This window comes from Garra rufa, chromosome 7 (assembly GCF_049309525.1).
Source record: "Garra rufa chromosome 7, GarRuf1.0, whole genome shotgun sequence".
NCBI classification, from domain to species: Eukaryota; Metazoa; Chordata; class Actinopteri; order Cypriniformes; family Cyprinidae; genus Garra; species Garra rufa.
This window is the reverse complement of record NC_133367.1, coordinates 7,112,402-7,127,884: the sequence shown is the minus strand read 5'-3', so window position 1 is coordinate 7,127,884 and position 15,483 is coordinate 7,112,402. Positions and strand designations below refer to the sequence as shown.

At 40.2% G+C, this 15,483-nt stretch overlaps 1 protein-coding gene across 1 annotated transcript; it reads right to left on the bottom strand.

Moving 5' to 3' along the window:
* Positions 1-2,018: 2,018 nt before the first annotated feature.
* Positions 2,019-14,925, bottom strand: LOC141338875 (myosin heavy chain, fast skeletal muscle-like). Its single transcript, XM_073844492.1, has 40 exons — positions 14,874-14,925; positions 14,323-14,541; positions 13,433-13,576; positions 13,196-13,352; positions 12,987-13,014; positions 12,374-12,488; positions 12,197-12,289; positions 11,438-11,501; positions 11,239-11,337; positions 11,052-11,155; positions 10,805-10,943; positions 10,604-10,722; positions 10,334-10,483; positions 10,075-10,245; positions 9,693-9,999; positions 8,627-8,700; positions 8,439-8,526; positions 8,242-8,359; positions 7,994-8,117; positions 7,785-7,921; positions 7,440-7,695; positions 7,115-7,357; positions 6,858-7,034; positions 6,629-6,774; positions 6,452-6,542; positions 5,949-6,338; positions 5,679-5,805; positions 5,445-5,563; positions 5,138-5,334; positions 4,863-5,046; positions 4,613-4,778; positions 4,400-4,524; positions 4,001-4,309; positions 3,724-3,927; positions 3,502-3,627; positions 3,189-3,359; positions 3,001-3,105; positions 2,816-2,911; positions 2,568-2,699; positions 2,019-2,126 (listed from the first exon to the last, which is right to left on the bottom strand). Exons 2-40 carry the CDS (start codon positions 14,521-14,523, stop codon positions 2,106-2,108), a joined length of 5,817 nt encoding a protein of 1,938 aa, XP_073700593.1. The 5' UTR covers positions 14,524-14,541; positions 14,874-14,925; the 3' UTR covers positions 2,019-2,105.
* Positions 14,926-15,483: the final 558 nt, after the last annotated feature.

Genomic DNA, 15,483 nt, shown 5'->3' with positions numbered 1-15,483 from the left:
AAATAAAAAAGTATTTTTTCTCTTTTTTATTTAATGTTGTACATTATTTAAGCATGTATAATTTATTATACCCTACCCTGGCATTCATAATAATAACAACAACAATAAGTTTGAAATAATTATTGAATAAGTTATTGAAATCACAGTTTCTTCCACACAGTTTGACAACCTCGGAGATGTGGTAAGTCTGTTTTACACTGATTTGACACTTGTCCAGTTAGAATTAGCGTGGACACGCCCAACGTTCCGTTCTGCGCGAGTGCCTGCACCTCTCTCAGAAGCGCGCATCACGTATGGACTTGGCGCGTTTTTATTCTGAAGGGATTTCGTGAGATAGCTGCCACGGAAGAAGCAGCGCAAACGTCAATGTACATTTAATCGGTAAAGACACATGGATTACAGTGTTTTGTGCTTGACACACTAGTTGTGATCGGTCCTGGCTCCACATGACAGAAATCCACATGGAAGTTTTGGTCAGACATGTGAGGTAAGCTTTATTATTTTATCAGCTGGCACGATGACGTCAAATGGACGCGAACGCCATAAACTGTTCACATTTTTATGTTTTAAGTTAAACTCAGCGTTTTTTAGACTTTGTATACAATGTCATGATCAAATTGCATATTCAAATTGCAGACACTGAGTATAAAATATTGACACTGCAGCTGAGATTTAGTGTCAATCCACAGGCCAGTACTGCTTTTCATTTAAGTTCCTTATCTAAAAATAAAGAATGATGTCCTCATTTATTTTTGAAAGAATGAGTTACTGCTAGCGTTGTTTGCCAGTGATGGCTTACATCTTTATGTTTACAGCCAGGATCCTTTAGAGCTTTAAAGCTGGAATATAAAAGACAGATTATGATTTGAGTTCTGAGGTAAATGGGTGGTTTCTAGGGTGCTCCTAAGCTATATGAGGTGGTTGCTGAGGTGTTGCTAGTCAGTTTAGTAAGAAGTATCTACCTGGTTAGTTAATTATAAGTAAAATAGAAATGAAACACATCATCAATATTAACATGGACAGCGTACAACTAGCAGGATGACTAGAAAGGTACGTTTGATTATCATTATATGTGACCCTGAACCACAAAACCAGTCTTAAGTAGCACAGGTGTATTTGTAGCAATAGGCAAAAATACATTGTCAAAATTATTTTCATTTTATGCCAAAAATCATTAAGATATTAAGTAAATATCAAGTTCCATGAAAATATTGTATACATTTTCTACCGTAAATATAACAAAGCTTAATTTTTAAACGGTAATTGCTTTGCTAAGAACTTTATTTGGACAATTTTAAAGGCGATTTTCTCAATATTTAAATTTCAGATTTTCAAATAGTTGTATCTTGACCAAATATTGCCCTATCCTAACAAACCATACATCAGTGGAAAGCTTATTTATTCATAATTTCAAAAATCAACCCGGGGTCCAGGGTCACATACTGTCTCTTATGCAAAGTTTAACGATTATTGAGTTGTCATATTTACATTTGTGCTTGAGTTATTGTATTTTTAACCTGTAAATTCATTAAACAGTGGTCTTTTTAGTATGTCAGAATCATTAGTAATAGCTTCAACACCGATTACAGAGAATGGTATTACATGAATGCTAGTATGCAGCTCTTTTAGTGTACTTGGAATGCTGTTACTCTAATTGGGATTGTCCTAAACCGTCAGATTAATAACTCTAACTCAAAGAATCATGTAGTGTTTGCATCTGTCAGAAATACTTAAGTAGGTTCTTGCATGTAAATTCAAGTAGTATTCTGAACTAGGAATGCGATAATAATTTATTGCAGTTATGATGTACTATACCTGATAAATGGCTGGCACTACTGAGTAAACTTAAGCATCACAACATAATAATGTAAACTATGAAAGATGAATAAATACTCAAAAGTATTTAATTTTCCTGTGTTTTTGCGTGATTTGCCTTTTTTCTTGCAGAGACTTCTCATCCCATGTCATGGAATGCTTTATGGAAATGCTTGATAATTACAGAAACACAGAACAGCAAATAGTTTGCAAGTTTACATTTATTGTCTGACATTTCACAGGTAATTCATATTATATGATGACCTGCTACTCTGTCTGGATATTGCCCCTCATTCCTCGGCTTCTTTGCCCTGAAAACAAGAAGATATTAGAGTCAATGTAGCCTCACCAGACAATTTGAAAATCAGTTTATGTGTGACTTTCATGCGGAGCTACTTTGTCCCACTTCTGAACATCAAGTATCCAAGTTTAGAACCCCTAAAATACACTTGGACAGATAATCAAGGTTTGAAGAAAACTCTGCTGGAAGGATGAAGGCAAAACATCAGGATGAAAAATGGAGTCCATCTTTACATCCAAAATGCTTTTAATCTTGGAAATCTTGTGACTGACTTGCTTAGAACATTTTCAATGAATTCAGCTTTACTTCATTATTATGTGTAGAAAGACCCTCCACCACAGTCGAGCTGTTTTGAGTTCACTAGTTGGACTAACTAAAGTAACAGCTGTGCTCTTTGTAGCTGTTGCACTGCCCAACACTGTTATCAGGGTAGTATAAGTTTAAACGTTACCTTCCCAGCTTCACGGCTCTTGGCTCTCAGCTTGTTGACCTGGGACTCAGCGATGTCAGCGCGCTCCTGAGCCTCCTCCATCTCATGCTGCACCTTCCTGTACCTGGACAGGTGAGTGTTGGCCTGCTCCTCCTGTTAGGATGACACAAGATATCCAACCCATTTCAGAGCATTGCACTCATGACACTGAATGTATTGAACAGAGAATGTCAAAACCTCACAGTCAAGACATTTGACATTAGACTTACAGCTTCCTCAGCCTGGCGCTTGTAGGCCTTCACTTTCAGCTGCAGCTTGTCTACCAGATCCTGCAGTCGGATCACGTTCTTCTTGTCTTCCTCAGTCTTTGGGTGTAAATATTGTTCATGGTCTTAGTTTAACTATGTAAATTATTATGAATGTTAGTAAATATCTAAATCCAGTGTAGTTTTACCTGGTAGGTGAGCTCCTTCACTCTCCTTTCATATTTGCGCACTCCTTTCACAGCGTCTGCGCCGCGTCTCTGTTCAGCATCAACTTCAGCCTCCAACTCACGCACCTTCAGTAGAGAGTTATTGTTGTCACCTGTCAAATCTCTGCCATAGCCAGTTCATCTAAAACTGTATTTAGCTTGTAATTTACCCTGGACTCCAGTTTCTGGAGCTGTTTCTTTCCACCCTTCATGGCCAGACTCTCAGCCTCATCCAGACGGTGTTGCAGGTCTTTGACAGTCACCTCCAGGTTCTTCTTCATCCTCTCCAGGTGAGCACTGGTGTCCTGCTCCTTCTTCAGCTCCTCAGCCATCATGGCAGCCTGAAATATAGGCCAATTTAAATGAACTTATCAACAGAGATGGAAATGCCTTCCATAAAGGTTCGCTTTGTTACCACTTGCAGATAAACCTAGTCAAATAACTGTTTAAGTTAGAATCAAGTAAGAGAATGTATACACTCACATCAGTGATGGCCTTCTTGGCCTTCTCCTCTGCATTTCTGGCCTCCTGGACTGCATCATCCACCTCACCTTGAACCTGGATCAGATCAGCCTCAAGCTTCTTCTTGGTGTTAATAAGACTTGTATTCTGTGGGATTTAAGCAGGTAGTTTAGTCTATGTTTAACTAAAACTTATTTTTCATGTAACCTGAATTTGTTCAGAGTATTTAATAGTTTTTTGTACTTGTGAGTGCAGCAGCCCCACACGCTCGCTGGCATCAACCAGCTCCTGCTCCGCCACTTTGCGACCTCTCTCTGTTTGCTCCAGAGCAACTCTCAGCTCCTCAATCTCTGCTTGCATCAGGTTATTCCTGCGCTCCACCATGGCCACCTGCTCCTTCATGTCCTCCTGTCCTCTGATAGCTTCATCAAGGTGCAGTTGGGCATCCTGTGGTAATGGTCTTTCTTTGTTAGTTTCATGTCATGCCTATTTGAAATTGTGTCATTCTACAGAAAGATACCTTGAGTTGGCCTTGGACGTTCCTGAGCTGTTTCTGGGCCTCAGCAGCCTGGCGGTTGGCATGACTCAGCTGGATCTCCATCTCATTCAGATCTCCCTCCATCTTCTTTTTAACTCTCAGGGCATCATTTCTGCTTCTGATCTCAGAGTCCAGAGTGCTCTGCATGGAATCGATCACTCTTTGGCTGTTCCTCTTGATCTGTTCAATCTCCTCGTCCTTCTCAGCGAGTTTCCTGTCAATCTCGCTCTTCACCTGGTTCAGCTCCAGCTGCACACGAAGAATCTTGGACTCTTCATGCTCCAAGGTGCCCTGATGGATAGTAGTTACAATAAGAATCATATCAATCTCACAAGAAAATGGTGTAATACTCTGTTAGGAAATTAGTTGATTTGACAGTACTTCAGCTTCTTCAAGTGCAGTCTGGATCTCAGCTTTCTCAGACTCCACTGACTTCTTGGCTTTCTCTAACTCATGAATGGTCTTTCCAGTCTCTCCCAGCTGCTCAGTGAGATCAGAAATTTCCTCTAAAGGGTTTTAAATGTAGAACTGTTACGCTTTGTTTCAACATGTCTTTTAAAAATTACTTTTTGTACAAATAAAAGTGGCATTTACGTTGCAGATTCTTGTTCTCCCTCTTCAGGGTCTCGAGCTGGTCAAGAGCTTCTTCATAGGAGTTCTTCATTTTGAAAAGCTCAGTGCTGAGAGAACGAGCTTCTTTCTGAGCACCTTCTAGTTCAGCCTGGCCTTCCTCATACTTCTGCTTCCACTCTGCTAGGACCTGGCAGTGGGAGACATGCCATTGTTAATTAGCCAAGTCTATGGTTCAAGATTTAGGTTTATAAGTGATCTACACCTTTCCTACCTTGTCAAAGTTTCTCTGTTTCTTGTCAAGGTTGGCAGCCATTGCATTTGCCCTCTCCACATCAATCATGAGGTCCTCTACTTCACCCTGCAGTCTCTGTTTGGTCTTTTCCAGTGAGGCACACTTGGAGTTCACTGCCTCAATGGATTCTTCAGCATCCTGCAGACGCTGGGCAAGCTTTTTTCTGAAGAAAGTGGTATGAAATGATAAAATCTTACTATCATTTGTAATATTAAATGTAGGGTGCTGAAAATGTTTTTCTTTGCTGTGTTTACTTGGATTCCTCAAGCTCCTCAGTGCGTTGGATGGCGTCAGTCTCATATTTGGTTCTCCACTGAGCCACCTCACTGTTGGCCTTAGACATTCCACGCTGGAGTTCAGCTTTGGCCTCCTGCTCCTCCTCATACTGCTCTCTGAGCAGATCACAGTCATGGCGAGCAGACTGAACCGCATGGGCCAGAGCGTTCTTGGCCTTAAAGTCAGAAAAACATTGAAGTAAATTTTCTATTCCAGTTGTACATTGCTATGTTCATAGCTATATAAAGTTCTTGATAAGAGAAGTTTTATTTGGTAGGTACACACCTTAACCTCTTCCTCAATTTGTCTTTTGAGTTCCTCAATCTGCTGAGTGTAAGCCTGTTTGCCTCTTGTCAGTTGAGAAACTAGAGCTTCTTTCTCCTCCAATTGACGGCAGAATTCACCTAGTAAGTGACAATAAACAATATAGAAAGTCACAAAAGCCTTTTATGGTGTCAGCATTGGGTTTTTGCACAGTTCTTTGCCATTGTGTGCATGGTATATTCAGTATTTACATACCATTTTCAGTTTGGAGCCTTGCCCTCTGGGCATTTATGTCATTAAGTTGGCGTACAAACTCATCATTCTTTGTTTTTAGCTCACTTCCTTGGTCTTCTAATGTACGGCACATCTTTTCAAGGTTTGCCTAAATAAATTAATAAATACACTTTTTAGAACTTATGAATATTATTCATATTTCAAGATTCAGAAGTAAAAACTAGTGCTAAAGTTCAATTAGTTTAGTAAAACAATTAACTTTTTCTCATAGTTTTTCTTTCAAGATTATACCTTTGCTTTAGCCACAGCTTCCATGTTGCTTGACAAGTCATCAATCTCCATCTTGTATTCGCTCTTCTCCTTCTCCAGCTTCTGCTTGACCCGCTGGAGGTTGTCGATCTGTTCTCCGAGTTCAGCCACACTGTCTGCCTGCTTCTTTCGGAGAGCTGCAGCTGTAGCCTCGTGCTGCAAGGTGGACTCTTCCAGATCACGACGCAACTTTTGGAATTCAGCTTCACGCTTCTTGTTCATCTCAATCTGGGCAGAAGTGGCACCACCAGCTTCCTCAAGCCTCTCGCTGATCTCTTCAAGTTCCCTGGAGAGATCAGCTCTCTGCTTCTCCACTTTAGCACGAGCAGCTCGCTCTGCCTCAATTTCCTCTTCCAGCTCCTCAATACGGGCCTAAATGTAGAATAAATGGAAATTGATTCTTGAGTGATATTTGTAACATTGATTTTTGCCTGCTATGCATCTACTTCACTGTTTCACATAGGAAAGATTAGGGTTAGTGTTACCTGAAGTTCTTTAATCTTCTTCTGAAGCTGTGATCCCAAAGACTGTTCATCCTCAATCTTGCTGAGAAGCTGACTTATCTCAAAGTCCTTCCTGTTTTTAAAGTAATATTTGTAAAATTAGGAAAATATTTACTTTTTGTCAAATGTGTAATTGTGTAAAAATCGATGTCTGTTCACTTTTTGATCTTTTCATCTGATTGCTGTTTGTCATTTTCCAGGTCCATTATGGACTCCTGGGCCAGTTTCAGATCACCCTCAAGCTTCCTCTTGGCTCTCTCAAGGTCCATACGGAGCTTCTTCTCTTGCTCCAGTGAGCCCTCAAGCTATTTTGACAGAAACCAGACCAGTAAAATATTTATTATCACAGAATTGATTCAAGATCATATTCTCATGTCAAACTTCTTACATCGTCCACTTGCTGCTCAAGCTTTGTCTTAGCTTTAGTCAGAGTGTTGACTTTGTCTTCCTCTGCCTGAAGGTCATCAAGAGTCTGCTGGTGTGCCTCTTGGAGGGCTTTCTTCTCTTTGGTCAGCTTGGCAATGCTCTCATCCTGAGAGGCCATCTCCTCAGTCAGGTTTTTCACCTAAATGGAGACATTGTTTATTTTTTTTCATTCTCAAATGTCTGAACTCAGCAGTGTGGAAAAGAAGTGAAAATTCTGACTTTGTTTTCTGTTGCATGTTTCTCCTTCTCCACTTTTGCCAAGGTGAGCTCCAGGTCATCAATGTCTTTCTTCAGCTCAGAGCATTCATCCTCCAGTTTCCTCTTCTTGGCAGTCAGTTCAGCATTCATTTCCTCTTCATCCTCCAGTCTCTCGTTGGACTCTTTGAGTTTGGCCTCAAGCTGGATCTTGCTTTTGATGAGACCTTCACATCTCTCCTCAGCATCAGAGAGGTTTTCAGATTCCTGTACATTGACATGGATGTAGTTATTGACTTATGTTAAGCTGTGGAGTCTAATTTGACTGAAAAAGTGTTGAAGTACTTACAGAAGCTACTTGGAGTTGAAGGTCATTTTTCTCCTGAAGAAGTGACACCATTTTCTCTTCAAGCTCCTTCTTTTTAGCTAACGCCTTTGCTAGATCCTCCTTTGTTTTCTCGAAGGTCTCCTTCATTGCTGCCATTTCTTTCTCAGTCTCTGCACTCTTCAGAAGAGGCTTGATCTTGAAGTAGAGCTTCATCCATGGCCAATGTTTGACATTCATGAATGAGCGGATGTTGTATTGGATGGCAAAAATGGACTCTCTATAGAAGTAAGTTTGTGGTTTTTGGTTGATCAAAGTCTTCAACTTCATTTATTTTTTTGTTAATCAAATAATGCAAATTTCGCTCACCTCCTTTCCATCATCTTCACAAACTCTGTCCTCATGAGGAAGCCACGACAAAGAGCCTGAGTCATGGTGACCAGCTCTGCTAATTTCTCATCTCTCATCTCCTCAAGAGTACCCAACAGACCAGCTTTAAAGAACACCTGTAAAAATATGTAATGAAGTTTAGTGGTATATTGTGAAATTCATTTCGTGTGGAGTTTAATATAGCTCACCTTGGTGTGTCCAAACTTATATTGGGTGTGGTCAACATCAATAGAGCCCAAGAGTTTCTCTGAAGCCTTTTTGTTGTCAATGAACTGTCCCTCAGGGATGACGCTAGCATTTAATACTTTGTATCTAGAAGACATTTAGGCAACAGTTATATTTTGGTAAAGCCAAAAAAGTGCTGAAAGTACAATTTTAAAATATGGTTAAGATTAGATGGTGTATCATCTTTAATTAATAGGTATGGTGTCTTTACCTCTGCTTGAAGTCACCATAGAGGATTCTGCTGGGGAAACCCTTCCTGCAGATTCTGATACCCTCCAGCACACCATTACACCTGAGCTGGTGGATAACCAGGAAGTTCTCCATCAGACCTGAAATACAAATCAACTTAATGTTTTACAAATATTTTCAAAACTGTTCTAAAGTTGAGTTTTCAAGGATCAAGTTTACCTGGAGTCTTGGACTCATTAGGAATCAAGCAGCGCACAAAATGAGGGTGAGTGCTCCTCAGGTTAGTCATCAGCTTACCCAAGTTCTCCTGTGGAAATGTTTAATAGAGGTTTATGTTTAATGTGGAAATGTTTAATGTAATTTTCAGAATGAGTACCCATCCTTCATTGAAAAAATAATCTGTTTACCCTAAAAAGTGCAGACACAGTCTGGAATGAACCACCCTTCTTCTTGCCTCCTTTCTTTGCACCGCCACCCTCAGCTGTTTTACATAATTAAAATTGTTAAATTGTGTTTCTTTCACAATAATCTTCATTAACATTTTTAATAAATCTCTATGTAATTACAGTGAGTGGAAAAAATTATTTGATCCCCTGCTGATTTTGTATGTCTGTCCACTGAGAAAGAAATGATCAGTCTGTAATTGTAATTGTAGGTTTATCTGAACAGTGAGATAGAATGACAACAAAAAAATCCAGAAAAAAGCATTAAAAAAAAGTAAAAAAAAAAAAAAAAGTTTAAAAAATGTGTTTCTGCTTGAGCCACTCCTTTGTTGCCTTGGCCATGTGTTTTGGGTCATTGTCATTGTCCACGACCCATTTCAGTCCTTCACGTCATAGTGTGTTACCAATTGTTTTCTTGGTGACACTGGTCCCAGCTGCCCTGAGATCATTGATGAGATCCTCCCATGTAGTTCTGATCTTTGAAACTTCACGAGGTGAGATCTTGCATGGAGCCCCAGACCAAGGGACATTGACAGTTTTGTGTTTCTTTTATTTGCGAATAATTGCACCAACTGTTGTCACCTTCTCACCAAGCTGCTTGGTGATGGTCTTTGTAGCCCATTCCAGCTTTGTATAGGTCTACAATCTTGTCCCTGACATACTTGGACAGCTCTTTGGTCTTGGCCATGGTGGAGAGTTTGGAAACTGATTGATTGATTTCTTCTGTGGACAGGTGTCTTTTATAGAAGTAACAAACTGAGATTAGGAGCGCTCCCTTTAAGAGAGAGCTCCTAATCTCAGTTTGTAACCTGAATAAAAGACACCTGGGAGCCAGAAATCTTGCTTATTGATAGGGGATCAAATACTTATTTCACTCAATAAAAAGCATTTTTTGAAATGCTAATTTCTGGATCTCTCACTAATCATTTGGGCAAACATGCAAAATCAGGAGGGGATCAAATATTTTTTCCCTCACTGTATGTCTTAAACACAATTAAAAGACAAAGGAATCAGAAAGTGCAGATCATACCTTCAGCAGATGCATGAGCGGCATACAGGAAGGCCAGCGTTTTGAGCGATGACTTTTGGTAGAGTTGCACAACAGAGTCGTTCAGTGGATCCTTGTTCTTGTCCAACCAGCCAGTAATGTTGTAGTCCACAGTGCCGGCGTAGTGCACCAGAGAGAAGTGGGCCTCTGCCTTACCTTTGGCAGGCTTGGGCTTCTGGAAAGCTGCGCTTTTACCCAGATGCTGATCATGCAGCTTGTTTTTGAAGCTTGTGTCTGTAGCCTTGGGGAACATGCACTCCTCTTCAAGAATGGAGAAGATGCCCATTGGCTGTTGGAGAAATATTCACACTCAAGTACAGGCACAGTGAGAATAGTCATTTTATTTCACTGGCTGTCCTCTTACCTTCTCAATGAGCTCAATGCAGGCGGCCAAGTCCATACCAAAGTCAATGAACTCCCATTCAATGCCTTCTTTCTTGTACTCCTCTTGTTCCAGAACAAACATGTGGTGGTTGAAGAACTGTTGCAGTTTCTCATTTGTGAAGTTGATGCAAAGCTGCTCCAAGCTGTTGAACTGATAAATCAACAGAGTCAAGTTCTTACTGCTGACTGTCATCTTTTATATCTTGATTCTTACAGAGACATTAATGACTGATGCTCACATCAAAGATCTCAAATCCAGCGATGTCCAGCACACCAATGAAGAACTGTCTGGGCTGCTTGGTGTCCAACATCTCATTGATACGGACGACCATCCACAAGAACATTTTCTCATAGACAGACTTGCAGAGAGCCATTACTGCATTGTTTACCTAAAAAATTAAAGGTTGGTGTAACTGATATTAAAATTAAATTCAAGTTTGAATGTCTCTTATGAATGACTCTTGGGACATTTCTAGGGTTATTGATCTATCGAGTAGGTAAGTGGTCACCTGTGGTACTGTCTGGCCTTTGGTCACCATCTCGTTCCCGACCTTCACTCTGGGGTAGCACAGAGCTTTCAGCATGTCAGCAGAGTTGAGGCCCATGAGGTAGGCGATTTTATCGGCCACTGAGGAAGAACAGTTTTACGCATTATTTTCACTAATGAAGTCAATGTTTGCATGTTAATTTATGCTAATAATACACCCTACCCTCAGTTCCATCAGGTTCAGCCTGCTCCTCTCTCTGCTTCTGTTTGAACTTCATGTTCCCATGATGCATCACAGCACCCGTCAGCTTGTAGATGCTGATTTTCTCATCAGCAGTGAAGCCCAAAATGTCAATGGCAGTCTAACCAAATAAATGTCATGTTTTGTGTTTTATTTTTCAGTTTTGCTCAGATATTCATAGAATCTGGAAACAGTACTAGAACTAGTAATTATGAAGTTGTCCACATACATCTGTGGCAATGAACTCCTCCACATCATTGATACTCTTGACAGTGATTTCACCCTGGCTGATCATTGGATAGTCATAAGGGTTGGTGGTGATGAGGAGAGCCTCTGTAAAGGATTGATGTGCAGCATGTTAACAGTGTTCTCAAACCAGCAAATAACTGAAACACACAATACTGTAGATTTCTCACCGAGCAGCTCTGGCTTGTGTCCAGTCATGAGCTGGTAGAAGATGTGGTAACTCCTCTCAGCAGACAGCTGGAATGTTACTCTTGACTTTTCCAGCAGATCTTAAAAGATGCATTGATTTCAATCAATTCACATGGTAGCCTCAATATATACATATACATTTACATTAAAAATAAAAAATAAAAAATAGTGTTGACTCACAAGTTTCAATATCAGCTGAAGCCAGTTTTCCAGTGGTCCCAAAGTGAATCCTGATGAATTTACCCTACAGGGATTAAATCAATTTAGAACAGTTTAGAATTTCCTAGATTTGTAGTGTTTATTGCATTTGTATATGCATTTATTCTGACCTCAGAAACATTCTAATTACTTCTAAAGCTCTCTAAATATGTCAGGGCATGTCAGAATTTCTCCAGGGCCCTAAAACCCCCCTCAGACCCCAGAGGGTTAAGCTTTTCTGCAGTTTAAAACACTGAATAAATGATTACATGAGATATTTTAGTAAGTTGTACTGTAGACTCTTATGAAATACTCTACCCATTGATGTTCAGTAATGTTTATTTTGTACTATAGTAGTACAGAGAACGATATGTTATGAATATTCATATTGAATTCTGCAGAATTTTTTGAGCTGTCACTTTATTTATTAAAAGGTAACAGAGCACAAAGCTTATTACGATTACCTGACAGAAATGTGCTACAAATAATATGAAGTTTACGCATTAAGAGAACATAGCATATAGAAGGTCTTGATAACAAGAAGCCACATCATAAATAATATTCTTGGTCACAAATGTGACTGTTATAGTCACCGTTTGGAGCCTTGAATAAACTGAGTTTAGCTGGAAAAATGTGGTCTTGCATTATTGACAAAATATTTTCCTGTTTGACACTGTAAAGCTGCTTTGACACAATCTGTATTGACTGAAGTGCTATATAAATAAAGGTGACTTGACTTACAAAACGAGAGGAGTTGTCATTCCTAACAGTCTTGGCATTTCCATAAGCCTCCAGCAGAGGGTTGGCTGCAATGATCTGGTCCTCTAGCGACCCCTGGTGAGTATTTAAGAAATTTCTTCATGTAGAATAATTCTGTCACTGTACTTTGGATGATATTTGATTGTTTAGTGTACTCACTTGCATTTTGCCATGAACAGGTTCTTCCTTCTTCTTCCCTCCAGCCACAGCGATTGTCGCAAAGTACTGGATCACACGTTTGGTGTTGACAGTCTTTCCTGCACCAGATTCTCCACTGAGTGGATGTTAAAAAGAGAAAAGAATGTATTTCAGAATATTAGAAATGACCTGTTTGATAAATTAGCTTTTCTCATTTATTCATACTTTGTGTAAGTACAAGTATTGTTTTGAATGGTTTCATAGCACAAATTGAGTCATTAAATGAAGAAGTCCAAAACTGGCTGGTGCGGAAAGGCATTTTTTCCACCTTTGACCAAAAAAAAAGGCCATTAGTGTGCAATGTGTTAAAAATCTGAGTATTACTGCCAGAAAACTACTTGAGACGTGAACCCAGCATGCCAGTTTTCTTAACCTCGAGGACATGCAGCACTTTCAGTAAGCAACTTCATTCTCTCTTTAGCTATACAGTTTTTTTCCCAGCCCATGCCTATGGGAATAACGCTCATGCATTGACCACACAAGCCACGCTTTCCAGCATCCAGAATACTTATAAAGCCGTTTTCGGGAGTGCACTCCTTATACAAAAACCATTTCCTTTTAATAGTCTACTTACGTAATCAGGATAGACTGATTCTCCCTGTCTGAAACAAGTTCATAGTGTTTTTTTAAGTGAAACCTCTGAACCGATTTTTTTTAATCATTCAAATTTTAAATGAATCAAGCAAAATATTGTATTAGCACAAACTAGGCATTCTTTTCAGAAAGTCTTACTTTTCCTTAATTGGTTTGCAAATTGGATTCAAAATTTACATTTCTACTTACCAGTGAGCATGAACTGATAGGCGTTGTCAGAGATGGAGAAGATGTGAGGTGGAGCTTCAATCCTCTTTTTGCCTCTGTATCCAGCCACAACAACCGAGTCGTACACTGGGAGCCACTTGTAGGGATTGACAGTGACGCAGAACAAGCCAGAGTAGGTCTGAAACAGAGATAGATAGTCTAGTAATAACAATGCTGCCGCCCCATCCTAGGAATAAACTATGATTGACTTAGACTTACGTAGATCATCCATGCTGCGTAACGCTCTTTGAGGTTATACAGCACAGCAGGTTCATTGAGGTGGGTCATCATGGCCATGTCCTCAATTTTGTCAAACTTGGGCGGATTCATGGGGTGGATTTCAGCCTCTTTTACTGTAACTGTCTACAAAGTTTTCAGGATGGGTGAAACAATTACCAAACTTGACAGTGTTTGATTCATGTGACATCTAGTAATACAGTCCATGGCAGGGGTGTCAAACTCCAGTCCCGGAGGGCCGCAGCCCCACAGAGTTTAGTTCCAGCCCTGCTCCAACACACAAACCATGTAGTTTTCAAATAAGCCTAAAGGACCTGATTAGATGGATCAGGTGTGTTAGGGTTGAAGCAAAGGATGTGATGAGATGAGATGTGTGGCCAAGTATGGTGACCCATACTTAGAATTTGTGAGCAGCTGGGGGTTTAGTGTCTTGCTCAAGGGTCTCACCTCAGTCGTGGTATTGAGGGTGGAATAGAGCGCTGGAAATTCACTCCCCTACCGACAATCCCTGTTGGACCCAGTTTGGTACAAACTGCTGGTTTGGTCTGGCCAGAGGAGAACTGGTCCCCCGACTGAGCCTGGATTCTCCCAAGGTTTTTTTTTCTCCATTTCTGTCACCTGTGGAGTTTTGCTTCCTTGCCGCTGTCGCCTCTGGCTTGCTTAGTTGGGGATATCCAGCGATATCGTATACTATTTGAACTGAACTGGATGATGATGAAAATAACTGGAAAGCATGTGCTCTACCACCGAGCTACATCCCCGATGAAGCAAAACTCTGCAGGGCTGTGGCCCTCCAGGAACTGAGTTTGACACCCCTGGCATCATGCAAAATTGTTTTACAGACGATGGAAACATTTTATAATTGTACTTACTTTCCCACACAGAGTTTTGACAGTAGCTTTGCCACCCTCTCTGCTAACAAGAGTACCCTTCAGGTACATCTCGTCTGGCACTGTGACGAAATATGCCGATTTGGCATCGAAGGGGGTGTTCTGAGCCTCAATTCTCTCTCTTTCTGGTTTCCGGAGGTAAATGGCCGCCGGGCCGAAACACTCCATTTCACCATCTCCCATGATTGCAGTTTACTGTGACTAATGAGAAGAAGAGAATGTGCTGGGGGTCATTCACTCTGTGATTGCACATGTTCATTGTATTGAAGATATTTACTGCTTATTTACTGCTAACGATGCTGCTCCACACAAGTGAGTGTTTCTGAGCTTCTGAGATCTAATGCAGTTTTAACCTTCCTTCAGGCATGAGCAGCTCTCTTCACTTGTTAACCATTAAAGTTGTGCACACACTCAACAATTACAACAATTTGGTACTCTATTCAATCAAATGTTGATCATTTCTCTCTTCCTAACTGAAAACCAAAGATTTTTAATATGCATATATTATCACTATATAATCACAAGCGTAATACCTGCTGTTGTTTCCAGAGAGATTGTGTCTGATGTGTCTGAGGTAAGAGATGCGAAGAGAGACAAAAAAATCTGTCAATCCCATGCTGCGAATATGTGCTTACTTGGAGTGATTCAGTAAGATTCATTTTAAAAGAATGTCCAATATACAGTGCTTCTCCACAATGTGAACTCTTAAACATGCTAACTGATTAACATGCGTGAGGGTTAGCCGCTCTAAAGTATGTGATGTAAGCTTAATAGTAGTAGTAGAAGAAGAAGAAGATGATGAGCAACTCACCCACCTTTGAGTTCCAGCCAGTTCTTGGAGGAGTCTGAAGCAGCGTCTTATATAGACAGAATAGTGTTCACTCAGCAGACTGCACTCACTGTATTTGGTCATGTAATTTTAGCTCTGTTTCGACAGGAATAACTGATTGTTATCATTGTTCATCAATATCATCGCACAGACCATAGGTAAGTTATCACTATGTTGTACTTAACTGTCCAGTCTTCATTAATTTTTGATTTGTTTATAGGAAATACTGTGTTAGAGAACATTTTGTAGGACAGGTAAAATTGATGTGTTCGTGACAGTGAACGTTTCTCTATAATTAGGTCAATTGACACCTT